This window comes from Bombyx mandarina, chromosome 15, assembly GCF_030267445.1.
Source record: "Bombyx mandarina strain Sakado chromosome 15, ASM3026744v2".
NCBI classification, from domain to species: domain Eukaryota; kingdom Metazoa; phylum Arthropoda; class Insecta; order Lepidoptera; family Bombycidae; genus Bombyx; species Bombyx mandarina.
Genome location: NC_143221.1, coordinates 10,202,534 through 10,223,151, shown reverse-complemented (window position 1 = coordinate 10,223,151; position 20,618 = coordinate 10,202,534). Strand labels below are relative to the sequence as shown.

Here is a 20,618-nt window from a genome sequence, read left to right as displayed (position 1 = left end):
ATACGTCTCACCTGATGGTGAGTGGTCACCCATGGACTTCAGCAATGCCAGGGGCAGAGCCAAGCCGCTGCCTACCGCAAATAAATTATTTAGTAATAAGCTATTTAGAAATCAGGAGTATTTTACTTTTATTATGCTTTCTACAAAGTACTATCCCTTGTACAGTGGACGGAAGTACGGCAGGTCCCGGTCATTTGGAGTTGGAAGTGTCTGGCGGGAACGGGGCTTTAATAGCGAGTTCGGTTCGGCCGCTCGGTGCCCATCGATATGCCGCCATGTTCGTGCCACGGATCCCGCGCCCGCACACTGTACGAGTGACGTTTAACAATGAACACGTACCCGGTAAGTCAGTAAACATACTAGCTGACCCGGCAGACTTCGTAGTGCCTCAATCGATTAATAAAAGACCTAAACCTTATTATAAAATAAACCTAAAACAAACAAAAGGAATCCGTCCGACGGGGGACACATCAAAGGAAAAACAAAATTGTTATTTTTATTTTATTCCGGGCATTTCATATTTATCTACCTTTTGAACCTTCTCTGGACTTCTACAAACAATTCAAGACCAAAATTAGCCAAATCGGTCCAGCCGTTCTCGAGTTTTAGCGAGACTAACGAACAGCAATTTTCGTCGTCGTGGCCTAAAGGATAAGACGTCTGGTGCATTCGTATTGAGCGATGCATCGGTGTTCGAATCCCACAGACGGGTACCAATTTTTTTAATCAAAAAAGTACTTAACAAATGTTGACGATTGACTTCCACGGTGAATGAATAATATCGTGTAATAAAAATGAAAAAAAAAATATTTGCGTAATTATTGGTGGTGGTGGACCTCTTGTGAGTCTGCACGGTTAGGTACCACCACCCTGCCTATTTCTGCCGTGAAGCAGTAATGGTTTTCGGTTTGAAGGGTGGGGCAGATGTTGTAACTTTACTGAGACCTTAGAACTTATATCTCAATGTGAGTGGCGGCATTTACGTTGTAGATGTCTATGGGCTCCGGGAACCACTTAACACCAGGTGGGCTGTGAGCTCGTCCAAGTAAAAAAAAACAGGTATGTTTTCAGCTGCTACCGATACCGTGATAAAACTTGTTTTGCTGCAATACGAATTTAGAATAAGTTTATATTTCGTATCTGATGTCGGCTGTAAGCTAACGTCTGTTTACGTGATTAAAATAAAAAACTGGAACGCAATTATATAGTTACTTTATTAGCTACATCAATCGATACTTTTGATGATATTGAAAGCACGTGTCTTAATTAGATGGATGGAGGACATACCTTAAGTGAACACAAAGTTAAGAATAAGTAAATAAGTTAAATAATACTTTTTTTTAAATATAATATGATTTTTTAATCAAGATTATCTTTTTGCTATAAATCAAATTATTATTGCTAATTTATTAGGAGCTGTAGAACTTTCACATTAAGTATTGCTAACTAAGTAACGGTGCACATCCTGTTATAAACAAGAAATGCATTCTGGCTAATATTTTACTTAAAAATGTTACGATCCTCACTAGATGATAACAGCTATTAATGAAATTAATAACCATGTTAATTTAACGAGTGTTGAATCTGGTAAGCCTGAATAACTTCATTAAGCCATAATATGTACTTCCATGCTAAACTTAAACACTGGTGGTAGGACCTCTTGTGAGTCCGCACGGGTAGGTACCACCACCGCGCCTATTTTTGCCGTGAAGCAGTATTGCGTTTCGGTTTGAAGGGTGGGGCAGCCGTTGTAACTATACTGAGACCTTAGAACTTATATCTCAAGGTGGGTGGCTGTGAGATCGTCCACCCATCCAAGCAATAAAAAATAAATAAATAAAATCACTTTGCGTAAAGTCAATTTGAACGCTGGCACGAACTATGGTGATGCATTTCAAACTGGCTGTGATTATATTAAATATAAAACAAAACGTGATTAAAAATGAAAACTCTTCTGATGGAATCGGAAGGAAAATCAGATACTTTGCATTCGAAAAAAGGGAAGATTTCGACTCTAAATTGCTCTCAACACAGCAAAAATGAATAAATAACTTTAAATTGAGTACCTCTCTGAACGTTGTGTTTTTCTCAAGCAGCACCCGAGCGTGCTCTCAACCACAAAGTTTACTGTCACATGACAGGTACAAAAATATCAAGAAACGTGAATGAAGTGCGACATTGCACGATACTCGGCTCTTCGAATATTGGTTTCCAATCGAAAACCCATTATAAACACTTTTCATCGACATCAGAACAAAATTCCAATTCAAAAAATCGCTGAAATCGTAAAAATTGTGTTAAACATGACTTGTATATAAATCTCATAAAAAAAAAAACTACAAATTTTTACAAGCGAAATAAACAAAAAAAAAGATAAAAAATTTAATTACCATTTTCTCTTCTGATTGTCAAGCGTTTTTTTTATTGTTATTGAGGAGCTCTTTTTTTATAATAAAAAAATAGAAGCAGTTTTTCTTTTCAAAATTTCAATAACAAGACAATGAAGAACATTTAAACAAACAAAACAAAATTAATTATAAAGTATCAGCGCTTAAGGTTCATTTTCGACCATTGGCTAAGCGCTAGTAATTATAAATGAAAAAACGAAGACCGATTAAAATAAAATACGTGAATTGACATCCACGCATGTTAACTAGAAGTCAATAATCATAATATGAAGTGCACACAGTAAGGATTAAGGAGCCATGCGAGATTTGAACTAAGCTTAGAATTACGCAACTAATCTACATAGGTAATAGGTATTAGCAGCCACTAGTATATTAGTGCTAATTTAAGCAGATCGTTGTATCTATGTAGAATATATTATTCAATTGAGGACTCGTAAAGGTAGGAATAGGAATCGCAGGCACCTAATACTATAACCTCATTACAAGTGCCATAGAAAAACTATTCTGCCTTTACAAGCTTATATTTAACTTGCTGTCTTTATGAGTATGTAAGCTAGACTGGGTCAGATATTGCAAGCTAAGCTAAAAGATTCTTCTAATTTTTACATGTTAGTGACCTTTTTTTACTACGTAGATACCTATACGGGGTGCTAACAATAAGTCGCCTCCTTATCTAATCCAAATAAAGAAGATAAAATGCAAAGTATTCGCAAAATGTTTCAAGAAATTTATTTTTATTATAAAATTCGCGAAGGCTTATCTCAAAGTCGTCTCCGCAAAGCAACGAATTTAAACAATCTTTTGTCACAGTTGCACGTAGGTACGGACACGAAAGGGAACATTTATTTTTAGTTTTCACTAGACGGCTAGGGAGAATCTATTCTCGCTGTGCTTATATATAGCTGTCTACTCGTTAAAGCTTCAGTGTTTATTAAGAATAGCTAAATTTATTAGAACGCAAATAAACTGGTGGCAGGACCTCTTGTGAGTCCGCACGGGTATGTACCACCACCCTGCCTATTTCTGCCGTGAAGCAGTAATGCGTTTCGGTTTGAAGGGTGGGGCAGCCGTTGTGACTATACTGAGACCTTAGAACTTATATCTCAATGTGGGTGGCGCATTTACGTTGTAGATGCCTACGGCCTCCGGTAACCACTTAACACCAGGTGAGCTGTGAGCTCGTACAGCCATCTAAGCAAAAAATAATAATAATAAAAATGCCGTGCGTGAATATTTTAATACGTCGCTATGTTGAATCATGAATTTATCTAAATCTAATCTAAACCAAACTAATAAAGCTTTTGTGATATTTTTAAGCCCATAAGGTGGTATGATAGTCACCAGCATACTGCCTTTCAGAACGCAAATTCAAATTCTTCTTCAGAATGCAAATTCTTCGCTTTGGCTTGAGAGATGTGAGAGCCATTATACTACAAGATTGAGACTTTGGCCTTATTTCCGAAGGTGGCGGCTCTCACGTATCGATGTCAAAGTGCTCCGCTAACAACTTAACACGAGGTAGGTATATCGTGAGCTGCTCCACAATTTTATTGTAAAAAAAATAGAAACCAGAGAAGATATAATTACAACAACAACCGCTAGTATCTATCTTAATCATTCCACTACTTTCGCGGTAGGCAGCGGCTTGGTTCTGCCCCTGGCATTGCTGAAGTCCATGGGCGACGGTAACCACTCACCATCAGGTGGGCCGTATGCTCGTCTGCCTACAAGGGCAATAAAAAAAAAACTATATTGTGTCTGTTATAATCGTGAAATATATTCCCAATGAAGGTGGTATATCTATACTAATATTATAAAGAGGAAAGATTTGTTTGTTTGTTTGTTTCGAATAGGCTCCGAAACTACTGGACCGATTTGAAAAAATCTTTTTCCATTAGAAGCCGACATTGTCCCTGATGAACGTAGGCTACTTTTTTTAAAAAAAAAATTTGTTTTTTTTTTTGTTTTTGTGTGTTTTAATGTTTCCGAAGCGAAGCGAGGGCGGGTCGCTAGTCATATTATAAGGCTAAGCTTTTAAATTAACTCAAATAACACAAAATTGAATAGCGAAAATGTTTGTGATATATATCCCGATTTAATTTGCTTGTTAAAACGACATGGTATTAAGGGTCTGGATTGTTTCTTGCTTGGTGTTTAAGTTTATAACATAACACCGGAGAAACTTCTAGTCTTAGAACGTGGGGCTTAGAGCGCATTTTGTTTTCTTAAATTGTGAATTAGCTTACGCTGGTAGATTAACGAGGGTTTGAAAGTATTCGTCCGCGTCACGTAAACAGTATAAATTACCAAATCATACACTCTCGAATGTGAGAACTTATGAGTACACTTCAGTTTGACTACCTACGTAACTAAATGAGTTATAGACGGACTTTTTGGCGGGAATGCGAGGAGTGAAGTCGTGTGGTTTGTTTTATTTTGTCTAATTAATGTTTCTTCAGGTTTAAATGTGTAATAACGGTGGTTTATTAACTGTTTAGTATCCGTGAAAGTGCACAAATGTGGTAAAATGAAACAAAGCCACTGAACGCAACTTCTCGGGATCTTCAAAAAGTCTCAGTAAATGACCACAATTTTACTGAGATTATACTTCATCCCGTATCATCTCATCATTCGTATCATTTCATTTCATAATACCATTTTCATATAAAAAAGTTACGTATCATTAAAATTAAAATAAGACTAGACCTAAAGGTCTTAGTTACTAGGTTATAGAGAACTCAAAATACAGAGTTATGTGCCCGGTTTCGATCATGCAGCATCCACACGAGTGCTTTTTCTTATTCTAGAAACGAATTTCGCAAAAGATGGCCTTTAAATTAGTTTCATAGTTAAATAGTTTTCCTTTGTAACCCTTTCGGAACAGTTGAAGCGCGGTTGAGCGTTCATGAAAGTGCCGCTAAATGCAGTATATCGTTGGAGGCGCTTTCCACATTTTCTAATTACCGACTTTCAATGCCTCGTAAATTACTTAAGCTTTAGGAATCCGCTCGGAACAGGGTCATGGAAGCTGAACTTTGCATACAGAAAGTACTTGTAGATATAATTAATATAAAAGTGTAAACCAAAAAGTTTTATTTTAATTATTTTTTTATATATAATCTATAAATTTTATAAGATTATAGACTAAACAAAAAATTAACAAACCTGAATAGAAATGCACGCGGGCGGTTTCTTATAATATTTTGCGCTTTTAATAATTAAAAAAATATGCTGGTATTTATAATTTTGTAATTATTTATTAGTTTTTTGTATTTAGTCCTCCCGAATCATAGACATAATTTAAACTACTTTTACAGCTTGATTGCGTGTTTTTATTGTCATTTTCTTGTTCTCATGTTCAGATTATGTAATCTCAAACTACTACTATAGCAAAATATTTGTTTTCTAATCGATTAGAACTATTGGTTTAATGGAAAATTAGTGGTATGGTTACGTGTTGCATAACATCCTCGGATTTTCTATTTACCAGCGTTGGTTTTTAGACGAAATTAGAATAACCGGTATGTTACGAAATATTTGTAGAGATATATAACTAGTATATTATAATTCTAGATTAAATTATGATATGTCGAATAATGTAATAAATTATATTTCTTTTTTGTCCCAGCTTTCACCTAACAGCTTTCTTAGATCACGGAATAGATTTCGTTCGTAACATATTTTTATAGCTGTTAGCGAAAAGTTATTTCGCTATGATTGATTAAAAGCTTTATCGTATCTATAAATTAATTACGTTCACAGCTATTTGCTTCAGACATGATTATTTTTGCTTAAATATTCAGTCAAAGTAGTACAACTCAGTTAGTGATAACAGTAAAATCATGAAATTATCGAATTTATGAAAAAACGAGGATTTTGTTTATTTTTTTATTATTTAAGCTGTAACTTCATCACTGTTACTCGAATTTAACCCAAATGCTTAAACGTTCGGTGTAAAATTCATTAACGCCATTTAGATTTCAATAATAATGTAGTACCTACAATCGGTGAAAGTTTATTTGTTTGAGGTTTTCGGAAAGTAAAAGCATTGTTGTCAACTATTATTATCATATTATTCTTCTTAAATTCTATACTATTAGTTTGTTGATTTTAATAGATTTCGTACTTAGTCGAAAGATTCATAAACGCGAATTCGTAGAAATTTATCAACATATTTGATTTAATAAATAAAAAATGCAATCGATAATCTGATAAAAAAAATGAATTATGTTCTGCATTTTTCGTCGACATCGTATCGAATCGTAAACATATTTAAAATCATTACGGTATCTTGTTATTGGTTTTGTAGGGCACATTGTGAGCACATATGGCACTAAAATACCGATGTATTTTCTGCGAATTACATACGTGTTTCCCTTTTAAAGACAGAAAACCCGGCTTGTTTAATTAAATTGGTACATCAACCTCACCTGCTAAGGTGGCAGATTTTGTGTTTTCTTTTCTTTAAACTCCTTAGTTTCCACCAGTGGACTGGTTTGTTTAACATATGTACCTAAATAAATAAAATACATGCTTAAGAGAACGATGTCGAGCGAATTATAGCATTTGTACAAATAAACAATGTAAAGCAGCAAATGATAAACCGCAGGCAGGTTTTGTTGGCATTATGTGTAGGCTCTCGAATTCCACACCGCCATTTTGAATACCACGGTGACGTCAGGCAGGTGGGCGCGGGCGGGTCTGCGCTTGCGCACGTCTAGCTCACATTCGCACCGCGTCCGTGAACGAAAGAGGCTTCGCCTCCCCGCTGCCACGATGATATTTTGTTGTACATAACGTCTACCGTCTATACACTGAATATTGACACGAGTAACAAAGTGTCTCTCTGTTCTTCGTGACACAAGAATAGTTGAGCTTAAGTTTGCCGTGACGGATTTTTAGAAGCTGTGAATGTTTTCGAAGTGTTATTGTTGTGATTTCTTTTGATCCGGTCAGTAAAGTGCCCTAGATATCGCGTCTGTTGCTGAGGGGACGTGGTCTTGTCTACGGAGGTCACATCGCCCTCGATAAGTGAGTGTATTTGCATAAATTGTTCCTACATCCGTATTGTCTGATGTTGAATGAAGAGTGGGCGAGACACGTCATTGCCAACCTTTTATAGGATAGGAATAATAATCACATCTCATAACCAGATGAGTATCTATTGTATATTTTTACTGTGGAGTCAGGCATGACGCTGCGTATCATTTTTATTTGAATTTTATGTCTATGATTTATGAATACATAATGCATATAATCTTAACAAAAAATATAATAAATATTGATTAACATTTTAAGTACTGTATTAGAAGGCAATTGACCTACATACTGTAATGTGCCCAATTAAAAATAAATTAACTATATGTGACACGCAATATTACATACGACTTGCAAGTTTTCATCAACAACGTGCATTATAAGCAATTGATTGACCAAGTTACGCCGCATATTGAGTGAACATGTTATGTTCAAACAAGCATAATGGACAATAGACGTCCTGGTATCGGCCTGTAGTTTTGCACGACTGATCAGCTACAACACAATGCGTGCGTTGAACTCTTTTATAAGGGCCGCTTCTCACGCACATCCCTTTCCAGTACACTAACCAAAAATGAACTTTAACGGTATAGTAATAATGGTCATTATAGGAAAAAATTGATATTTCAATAGACAACGGAAATAAGGTTTTTTTATGGCTTGTACCAACCCGAATTTGTTTGAAGTCGAAAAACCATTTACAGTCTCGAGCAAAAATAACTATAATAATATCACCACTTTATCCTGCGGTTTCACTCGTAATTATAGTTTAATTTTATAACTATGACATGTGCTAACTCGTTTCTTTACAAATAGTTCCAGTCTTATCAATATATTTTCCGTCTTCTTTTCTTCTTAGTGAAGATACTAAAGGTATATTTTCTCCAAAAAAATTTAGCACCAGAACGCCCGCGTATTCTGTGAACTATCAAACAGCCATTGAGCGTACAGTTTTGTAAACCGACCTGATATTTAATTCGCACTAGATAAAAGGAAACGTAAGCCACTTCCACCAGTTTATTCATATTGTTAATTAACATCAACCTCGATACAATTCAGTCAATCAAATGTACAATCAAACACACACGTACGCATTTCAATAAAATTTAATTGGCAATATCAGACGACGTATTTATCGAGATTCATAGATTCGACGATATTCGACTTACAAGCGCATATGTTTTTATTTTTAACCGGCTATCGGAGCCCATGGACATCATAGCGTGAATGCTGCCACCTACTTCGAAACCTCAAACTATACATCATTGCAAAAATGAGCCGGAGAGTGGAAGCTCTTATTTTTATTTATTGCTTAGATGGGTGGCCGAGCTTACAGCCCACCTGGTGTTAAGTGGTTACTAGAACCCATAGACATCTACGACGTAAATGCGCCACCCACCTTTAGATATAAGTTCTAAGGTCTCAAGTATACTTACAACGGCTGCCCTACCCTTCAAACCGAAACGCATTACTGCTTCACGGCATATACGGCTCATAGTACGTACTATCGATGAACCGGTTGAAGATTCGTCAATCAAACATTCGAGCACTTAAACCAGTGAATTTCTTAAAAACAACACACGACACATAAACAGATCCATAAGCTCAAACAGGTTGATTACGTAAACATAAACCGTAATGTTTGTCTGCCATTCTGATAGCATAAAGCTTTACACGTAAAATTGTGAAAGCCAACTGTGCATATAAAATCATATGTAATTTACTTGCATAAGCTATATTCTAACCTAATCCAATAACGCTTACGTCTTATGCAACGTGAAGCTATCTATATATTAATACGTGAAGCAAAAACTTTGTATCCCTTTTTACGAAATTTGCACGGACGGAGGAGTATGAAATTTTCCACACTTATAGAGAATATAGAGAAGAAGTGCACAATGCAATAATATTTTTTTAAAATAATGCATAAAAAATACATTAAATCCATAAAGAAAACATTACACACACTACATACCATGTATTTGACGCACACACGCATGCATACTATTTATTGTCAAACTTTTGTTCTTGACGTCTGTTGTCAAATTGAGATTAAATATTGTTTGTCTTTATTAATATTTTTTAAAAGTGTAGCCTTGGCGAAATTTGTGATTATAAAAGTATAGAATACAATCATAATAGTGTACAAACTTACAATTCCAATTAATTATAGTCGAATTTCGACTACTGCGGGACCTCTAGTTATATTAAACGTATAACCCAAGCCATAGTGTGCTAAGTGCCTAATGTTTGGGAAAGGGTAATTCCCTGTTTGGTGATTAAATAACCATAATACCAATAACGAAAACGACTATCACTGAATTTATGAATTACTAGCGACCCGCCCTCGCTTCGCTTCGGAAACATTAAAACACACATGAAACCAAAAAAAAAAAATTAAAAAAAAAATTAAAAAAGTAGCCTATGTTCATCAGGGACAATGTCGGCTTCTAATGGAAAAAGAATTTTTCAAATCGGTCCAGTAGTTTCGGAGCCTATTCAAAACAAACAAACAAACAAATCTTTCCTCTTTATAATATTAGTATAGAACACCTATTTCGTCTTTTCGCATTAAAAGTGTATAATTTCAAAAAATATTCGAAATTGAGTTAATATGCGGAATCACTTGGTATCACCGGTATTTTTCTAATAAATACTCTCAAAAGAGCGTAGATTAGTTTTAAGTGTTTTTTTTTTTGTTTACCTATATTTTGACTACTATTAACAAAATTAATACATAATTTTATCTTACTTTAAAAGAGAGATTATGTAACTGGTAAAAAATAAAAAATAAATGTTGCGAATATGATTAATATTAAATATTAAGTGAAACCTTTAAAACACTCTCCTGTGAAATTAGTAAGTTTTGAGATAATACAGTTTTAATGCGAGAAGACGATTTGTGTATTTCATAATTATATTATGCTTAGTGCATGATTCCCCCATTACTTGTTTTCAGATGGGTCGAATATTTAGTTTAACAAAGAGCTAGCCTATCAGATATCTTATATATTATCAGTACTAAAAAAACACACACACCTGAATTCACGATACCTACGAGAAAATAAAATGAATGAACAAACAAACCGACACACACCTTTAGAAATAAAGTGGCTTAACTAGAAATTTTAAGAAAATGAGTTACATACATTGAACGACTAACAGACATGTATTCTATTATAGAAGTTTATAAAATTAAGTTTTTAAAATTCAAAATTATATTTAAATTTTAGCCGAGAAAAGGACAATGTGTACTTTCCGTCTCGTTGAAATTAAGCGCATATTCTAAACTTTAAGGCGTGCGCTTTAAGGTATTAAAATCGAAACTACAAATTAAAATTCTTCAATTACATTTTTGGCGTTTACCAAAAAACAAGAATTTCGGATTAAGTCAAATCAATTTTAAAAGTGCGACATATTCGATTTATATATTAGAAAGAAAAAAAACATATCCGTCAAATACAACGAGATTATTGACATTTAATGCGTTGTCTCGAATAGTTCGTACTTATTTAAATTCTCAGCAGAACCTTCTTACTGAAAATACTCCTTATTTAAAAAAAAAAAACAATGAATAGCAAAGCATTTAGTGTCAGCAGATCGTAGATGTTCCAGAAACAACGAATTGTTTGTGAGGATTTATTATTCGGTTCTTTGATTCCTTCAATCCATAAAATTAATCAAAATGAAAACAGAATTATGCACATTTTATGAATTTCAATTATTTAAATTAAAGTTCGTTGACTTCTCGCTGATTGCTCGAATAACGTCAGAGTTTTGTTTAATTTTTAATAACTTAAAGTTATTACTAAGTATGTGATACGGTTACAATGTAACAGAATTTTTTTACTAGGGCAAGTGCCAAGTAAATTGGTTCTAAGCATGACCCACATACGCGATCTAATGGAATAACGTATGTATTTCATTGCAGGGGAAAATGATTTGCGATTGAACACGTACTAGATTTTCTATTAAAGTTTTCTGAAAATTATCAAATATTATAGAAAATTATAAAAAATTATCAACATTGAACCAAATAAAAGAAAAATATTGAAAAGATATCATCAATGCAGTCGATTCCAAAAGGACTGTCCAGGCCATGATAAAATGGGACTAAATGAAAAATACCAGATTTAAAATAAATGAAAATAATAATTAATATATGTAGGTGGATCCAAGTGAACCTAGAAGAAAGGTAGGAAACATAAAAAAAAAACGTTTGAGCACAGAGCAATTGAGAACATCCTCTTTTTATGAAGCTGGCTAAAAATAAAGATTGACGACGGTACGTTCTGCTATGAAGCCGTAATAAGTAGTGTTATTTATAGGCGATCGTGCTCTTCAGGACTGGAGTGATGATGCCGTAAGAATTTTTTGCTCGCCTGCCACTAAAGTCTCATAAAAACAATAAGTAAAACCAATAGTTCTTTTAATCGATTATAAACAAGCTAGTACTTTTTTATTGCTTTGTAGTTGGGTAGATAAGCTCATGGCCCACCTGGTGTTAAGTGGTTACCGGAGCCCATATACATCTACGATGCAAATGCCACCACCTACCTTGAGATATAAGTTCTAAGGTCACAGTATAGTTACAACGGCTGCTCCATCCTTCAAACCGAAATACATTACTGCTTCACGGCAGAAATAGGTGACCTATCTGTGCCGACTCACAAGAAGTCCCACCACCAGTAATTACGCAAATTATAATTTTGTAAGTTTGATTTTTACTATCCGATGTTATTCCTTCACCGTGGAAGTCAATCGTGAAACATTTGCTAAGTACGTATTTCATTAGAAAAATTGGTACTTGCCTACGGGATTCGAACACCGGTGCATCGCTACATACGAATGCACCGGACGTCTTATCCTTTAGGCCATGACGACTTCTGCATGCACGACTTAAACTATTTTAATTAGATACAAATGTACATGTTAATTTAATATGTTAATCTTGATGAATTAAGGCCTAAAGGAAACAAGGCAAAAGAGCCAAAAGAAAAATTAATCCACGGCTGATCACCTATATACTGGATAACGGCTTTGAAGGACACGACCCGCACAATCATGAAGAACTGATAACGGTTGTGGTGGAACTTAAAACTGACAAGTCAGTGCGATATAGGTTCTATTTTATGAAAAGTATCTAACAAATTTACAAAATGAACTACTGTGATTTGACTAATTTATGTGGCCTTAAATCATATCGGTATTATCGATTTCTCATAAACAACGAAAAGTCATAAGACCTTTATTTGATTCCGAATAAAATATGTGATGCATAACGGGTGTTATGATAGCGTGGGCGCGAAGTAGCTAATAAAAACTAGTTTGCTCTCCACATTATTAAGTTTAAAAAAAATGAAAACACAAAAAATAAAAAATAAACCAATGCTTTAAATTTATAACAACTATAAAAGCATGTGTAACGACATAAGTCCAATTCTGATAGATTTTAATGTGTTCTTTATTCATTTCATTAAATTTAGGAACTGTGTTAAATTAAAACAATTACCTATCCAGTGAAACATCTAAACGACTGGCGGGATAAAGCCGCATAATAATGATTATTTAAAAAGATGAAATTAAATGGTTCGTAAAATAAAGTTTTATCGTGCTGCGGGGTTCAGATACACAAGTACTTTAGCCTTGCGAAGTGGATGAGACGATTCTCTCGAGTCTCGGATTGCGTGCTTGTATGCAGATATCGGGTTGCAACCGCATTACCGCACTCGCTCTTGTACATTCTCGCACTTTCTTACTGTTTCTCATCTCTACTATGTGCCTTTTACTATAAACTTTTTCTATTAATTGATAGTGAAGCTAATTTAGTGATGTACAAAATTTTTGACGTGACAACGTCTTACAATTTGATGGAGCCGGCTGCACGCACGAAAAAACATGACTCATGCGGCGTTACCTCGCTCTGAGGCGTATTTTCTTATGACGTTGTCACGTTCAACTATCGTCAGTAAACCGACTTTACAGACAACCGATTTTTACCTTAAAAATGTCACCTAATTAAATTTAATGAACATCAGCATTCTAATTCTAAAAGTCTTAATTGTAGGTGCATAGAGTTAAGATCGTTTTCCTTAAACACGTTCAAGAATGTTTTACGACGTTTGCAAGAAAACAAGTTAAAAATGGCTTTCGAAAGAGCCGAGGGAAACCTGTTTTTAAACTAGCCTATTCCCACCTCTGAATCCACATCAATCTTAGTTTATTAACAGTGAATTTAACAGAGTAACTGCATTATTTTGGAGAATTTCAATGAATGAAATTAATTTGTATTTTTGTTGTTTCCTATATAATAAAACGAGGTGTTATAATTCGGTTTCATATTGTATTAACATTAGCATATACCGCATTCATTCAACATAACGACCCAAATTCCAATGTTAATGTTCGGTCAATTATTTCCTACGTGTTTGTAGTACGTCATTTTCATAATTAACTTGATTCGCTGCTTGAATTTCCATTTTATTAATCTAGACTGATGAAAAGAGCTTAGTTTTTGGTATTATATAGTTACGTAACGGCTTGCTGTTAACGTATTATGTAATGACGGTCTGATCAGACACACGAAACGAGATCAAAAGTAGAAGTGTTTGGAAAGTCTTATTCACTATTCACAGTTGTTCTCATATGTAATCTAACGGTCGAATTTATGTTAATCAATTCTTATGCATATATGTATATGTATATGAATTGTTTTGTTTAGAGTTTTCATAAATTTTCGCGAAATGCAGTCATAATTAAAAGTACTTTTACAGTTTAATTTCGCGTTTATTCTTCTTCTTTTCTCCACTTTATCCCACTAGGTGGGGTCGGCACAGCTAATTTTTCTCTTCCATTCTCTTCTATCAGCCGTCATCTCAACACTCACTCCTCTCTCTCTCTCTCATATCGTCATTCACACACTCCATCCATGTCTTCTTCGGTGGACCTCTTCCCCCTCTACCTTGCACTATCATTTCCATACATATCCTAGTTACATGCATAGTTTCGCGTTTATTAATGTCATTATTTCCTACGCTTCTAATGTTTCTTTAGTTTTCGTGGTCAAAAACGACTAAAGTGTTTTTCATCAAGACTGGAATATTGTGTTAACTATTGTCTAATTAAAAAAAAGATTATTTCTAATCACTAACGTTCATTTTCACTTTAAAAAAATCATTCGCTTACAATCGGGATTTTTACTACACAATAACCCCATCATCTGCGTAAAAGAATTTCGCTATGAGAGTAACAATGAGTTAAATTGATATTTACATATGGGCGTAGTCTTATCTGATTATGATTTTCCAATAAAATCATCATTCTTAGATTTTCTGAAAATATAGTTACTAAATTTGTACATATATGATTAAGTAGGTATTGGCGTAGTTTAGTTGCGTATGTACGAAGGAGGTCACCAGACGGAGCGCGGGTCGAAACAATGCAATATAAGTACAATACAAAGGCTTTTTATTCGGTGAATTTATCCAATATGAAACGATTATATTCAAATGTTTCGGTTAGGCCACTTTTAAGCCTCTGAATAATGGGCTGTTGCAAATTAAATAGTTATTAAAACATATATTAGACCATAGATTAGACCTTGAATGATTTTGATGTAAGTCTGAATGTGGTCAAAATAGTGTTTAAAACAAAGCATAGCATGTATAATTGATTTGATTAAGTGAAAAATGCTATACAAAATCAATTAAGTAGATTGAACCATAACATAGATTACTTATTTTTATACATAATAATATGACCTGATTCCGTCATAGAATATGTCGCTTCTTTCATGTTCGTACTAAAATATTGTTAACGTACATTTAGAATGGCGGTTTTACATACTCTTTGACCTGGATCTTAAGTATTTCCAAGCGATTTTCTCATTGCTCGCTTTGCATGAGGATTTTTGCACTCACTACTCCAAGGATATGAACACAAGACCTCATAAAGACGAAAACGAAATAGCACTCGACACGTTTTGCCTTTCTTGTGAGTTTGCCTTTTTAAATACAATATTAGTTTTCTAATCGAATACATGTCGAAAATGAAAGTTGTATTCATTCATCACGGTCTAAAATTTAATACGATAAATCACGAGATACGAATTAAGCACATCGTATCGTCTTTTGGCATTAAAAGTGTACAATTTCCAAAAATATTCGAAATTGAGTTAATATGCGAAATCATTTGGTATCATCACCAGTATTTTTCTCATAAATACTGTCAAAAGAGCGTAGTTTAGTTTAGTTTTTTTTTTTTAGTTTACCTATATTTTGACAACTATTAACGAAATTAATACATAATTTTATCTTGCTTTAAAAGACAGATAATGTAACTGGTAAAAACAAAACAAAAAATGTTGCAAAGATGATTAATATTAAAAATATCATATATTATGTTATACCTTTAAAACACTCTCCTGTAAAATTTAGTAAGTTTTGAGATTATACAGTTTTAATGCGAGACGACGATATTTTTGAAAATGTAAGTCACCGAGAGTAATGTTCATATTTTCTGGGGTACAAATACACAGTCCCGGTTAGTAACCGAACAATGGTGGACCCGTGACTTCCGTTCGTCGGCCGGGCATTAGGAAATAGGAAATGCTCGCCACTGGCGGTATTAGGGGACAGAACGGTCGAAAAATACCAAGTTTCTATCGAACAATAGAAACGTGCTTGAGACACACTAGTCATTTCGAAGAACCTCCGAACACGTTACGGTATTGTAACTTTTATTTGCTTTTCAATAATTCACCGGCTACATTTAAGTGTCGTAATGTAGAATAATTTACATTTAAATGTAAGTATGTCACTATACTTTGTAGTAATGAATTGTTTGTTTACTGTTCAACTGACTCATTATGTCGAATTGATGATAAATATGTAGGTAACGAAAATCTTTATTTATTTATTTATTTATTGCTTAGATGAGTGAACAAGCTCACAGCCCACCTGGTGTTAAGTGGTTATTAGAGCCCATAGACATCCACAACGTAAATGCGCCACCCACCTTGAGATAGAAGTTCTAAGGTCTCAATTAGTTACAACAGCTGCCCCACCCTTCAAACCGAAACGCATTACTGATTCACGGCAGAAATAGGCAGGGTGGTAGTACCCACCCGCGCGGACTCACAAGGGTCCTACCACCAGTAATTACGCAAATTATATTTTTGGCGGGTTTCATTTTTATTACACGATGTTATTCCTTCACCGTGGAAATCAAAATGAACATTTAATTTTGTTGAGTACGTATTTCATTACAAAAATTGGTACCCGCCTGCGGGATTCGAACACCGGTGCATCGCTCAACACGAATGCACCGGACGTCTTATCCGTTAGGCCACGACGACTTCAATTGGTAATATTAAGAGAACGGTTGGTATTTTTGGCCGAAATAATCTTCTTTACTATTAATTCGAACATCTATTCTCAGTTAAAGTGAATAACTATCATACTCAAAGTACGCCATCGCGTGATTCAGAAGACTTTAAGTTTTTTCAATATTTTTATTACCGAAACTTAAGCTTTAGTCTCCGTGATCATCAAAATGATATTGCCAAGATAAAATAGTAAGAGTACTGATTTCAAAGTGATCATTACTATATTTTTGATAGAGTCCAGAACGTTCTAGAAAAAGTTTCACAATGAAAACATTGTATAACAGTGATTTGAAGTCGTCGTGGCCTAACAGATAAGACGTCCGGTGCATTCGTGTTGAGCGATGCACCGGTGTTCGAATCCCGCAGGCGGGTACCAATTTTTCTAATGAAATACGTACTCAACAAATGTTCGCGATTGATTTCCACGGTGAAGGGATAACATCGTGTAATAAAAATGAAACCCGCAAAATTATAATTTGCGTAATTACTGGTGGTAGGACCGCTTGTGAGTCCGCACGGGTAGGTACCACCACCCTGCCTATTTCTGCCGTGAAACAGTAATGCGTTTCGGTTTGAAGGGTGGGGCAGCCGTTGTAACTATAATTGAGACCTTAGAACTTATATCTCAAGGTGGGTGGCGCATTTACGTTGTAGATGTCTATGGGCTCCAGTAACCACTTAACACCAGGTGGGCTGTGAGCTCGTCAACTCATCTAAGCAATAAAAAATAAAAAATAAAAAAAACTTCAACAGGAAAGTGTGACCTAGTCTGACCTAAAATCTAACCTAGTGCTTGGCTATTGTAGGCTCTTTAATATTTTCAAACAAAAATCTTATCTATACCGAAGTCATTATAGAGATAACGACCACCTCATGGTTACTAGGTGTTGTGAAAGTTCGTTGACAACAGACACTTTCCATCACGTTTTATTTACCGACTTCATTACAACAAATACGTGAAATGCTTCTTTGTGTTTTTCAACCAAGGCTTTGCAATGGTGCATAATTTTCCTGTTATATGGCATATAACTTTTGTATGTACATACGAACTAGTTGGCATTTTATCTGGATTTAATGATATTGAAAATGAAATTTAAGGCTACGATAATTTATCTTCGTCAAAATTTATTAATTTTTCAGTAAGATTACTATTTTACTAAATACTTTTTATTTATTTTAATGTTTGTTGTATGTTCATGTTTTGTCTTTTAATGAGCATTCTATCTATGAGCCCGCATGGATTATTTTTGTATCGCATGAACGGAATCTTGTGTTCAACAGTGGGAGAAAAGATATAATACTCGTAGTAATACTGGTGAGAAGTTATCAAGGCTTACCAACCTTGACGAGGAAGGTGAGGTAGTCCCGATTGTACCAGAATAACAACCATTGTGCCCTTTATAGTAGAATAATTATACTTGACATAAGATTTCTTTTTTTTTCGGAAATTTAACTTAGGTTGCGGACTATGAATCCTATTGAACATCAACACATAATAGACAAAAATTATTCCAACTAATTTGATGTTTTATCTTGATATTCCATCAATAATAATCGAAGCTTCGAGTGATATGAAGCACCCAATTAATCATTATTAATTAGTTGTTGTTTCCTGTTATACCTCGTGATTTCGTAGAATGAAAGGAAAGGAGAAGGTTATTTGTTGTCTGTATTTATTTACTATAGGAGTAACTAAGTGTGAAGATTGAACGTGGGCAGGATACCAGGTTAATGTACATCTATACTAATCTATATCTATACTAATATTATCTATACTAATATTATAAAGAGGAAAGATTTGTTTGTTTGTTTGTATTGAATAGGCTCCGAAACTACTGAACCGATTTGAAAAATTCTTTCACTGTTTGGAAGCTACACTATTCCCGAGTGACATAGGTTATAATATTTTTTGAAAAAAATTAGGGATCCTTACTAAAACTCCAATAATGTAACCCAAGGTGTAAGAAAATTACCGAAATTATTCTTTACATCGCGTGCACAGCGAAAATTATTGATGATAGAATAAAATAATGTACTACGACTTTGTAGAACACATTATTATTTACAAAAAGTGTCGCGATAGCATGTCTAACTGTTATAGTTATGCGGCAATAAGTGTTCTTTTATTTAAAAAATAAAACAACGTCAAATAAATTTTTTCTTAAATACCCGAGCGGAGCCGGAGCGGTCAGCTTGTTTGTAATAATCCAAACATTTCTGTGGATGAACAAAATTCAAATAATCTATTTCTTACGTAAGCAATTTCATTGTTTTATTTGCACGCGAATTTTTCTCACAATTTAATATTCACCTTGAAATTACCCAACTATTATTTTAATAATTCGTATTGCTGATTCTAGTTAAGCACTCGAATACGTAATGAGCATAACATTAATTTTATACTGACGTCAAAAACTTAATTTTTACAAATAATCATCGACCCGTGTTTTGTTAAATTGTCGTTAGTTCTCCTCACAGTAGCGAGACAAAGTAAATAGACAATTTGTATATGTTATTATGATAATTGTAGTAATTTGAGGTAAAGTGCTCGAACGAAGAAGCGTACGTACAAAAACCACAAAAATTAAGATGTCCGACGTCCATAATTGTTTTTTTTTTTAAATAGCAAATTACACACAATTCTGTACATAATTAGATTTTAGAATAATATTGCCGTAAAAGACTATTGATTTGCCGTACCCTTTACTCACATAAATACTGATTTTTTAAAGGTTTTTATGGCCAGAACTAGGTAGACGATTTTACGGCACACCACCTAGTCTTTGGTTAACAGAGGATTGTATAATAACTCTCCCGCTTTTTCAATCTATTATAGTTTTGGCCAAATAATATATTTCAATTAAAGCTGTGAAAACATATAAAAAAATATATAAAAATGGTGAAAACGCCTTGAAAAGTTCTCTAAATTTAATAACGATTTAAAGAATAAATCCATGTTCATTTCAATTTTTTTTACATAATTCAACTTGAATGTCATCACTACATAGTATAAAACAAAGTCGCTTTCTCTGTCCCTATATCCCTATGTATGCTTAAATCTTTAAAACTACGCAACGGATTTTGATTCGGTTTTGTTAATAGATAGAGTGATTGAAGAGGAAGGTTTATATGTATAATAACATCCATTAAATAGTGGAGAAATCAATAATAAATTACAGTTTTGGAAGCGAAGCGAGGGCGGGTCGCTGGTATAGCATAATCTATACCAATATTAAAAATAAAGACTATATTATAGTGACTTCAAAAAGAACTAAATCTTGTGAATAATCAGAGAATAATAAAATAAAGTTAGAAGACCATATTATTATTATCATATAATTACTATGTAATTAATTACTGGTAACAAAAAATAAGTAAGGGTAAAACAAAATGTTTTTGATCATTTTCTTTAAGGCTTACGTGGATGAAAGAGTTCATATCCCACCTGGTGTGCGGTGGTTATTGGGCATCACAAACTTAAATACTACGATACCCAGTCTGAAGCCGAGGTCTCAATTATATTGTTTAACTGTTATCCTCCCCTACCGCATGCACGACTGATTCGCTGCTAAAATAGATAGTATGGTAATTTCTAGTTGTGCGGGCGTATCGCCTGTAAGAAACCGTAACATTTCAAAGCTGTTTATGTTGTTTTAATACATCACTTTTTTAAAAGAATGGTGATGGAATATTACTTATCCGCGTAGTGTTGTTTGCTTGTAGGTACATACTTAGTATAAGTATATGCTTTTCATTTCCATACTGTTGGTTTATTATGTTTATATAAG

The 20,618-nt window shown here is 34.2% G+C and overlaps 1 protein-coding gene across 2 annotated transcripts in view; it reads left to right on the top strand.

Annotated features, from left to right (window-relative positions):
* The window catches only part of jbug (filamin-type immunoglobulin domains fbug), a 115,641-nt gene that overhangs the window by 48,807 nt on the left and 46,216 nt on the right, over positions 1-20,618 (top strand). For both annotated transcript variants that reach the window (XM_089732982.1, XM_089732981.1), the window contains exon 20: positions 166-342. In XM_089732982.1, coding sequence (XP_089589108.1) covers positions 166-342 — 177 coding nt within the window. The remainder of the gene's footprint in view (positions 1-165; positions 343-20,618) is intronic.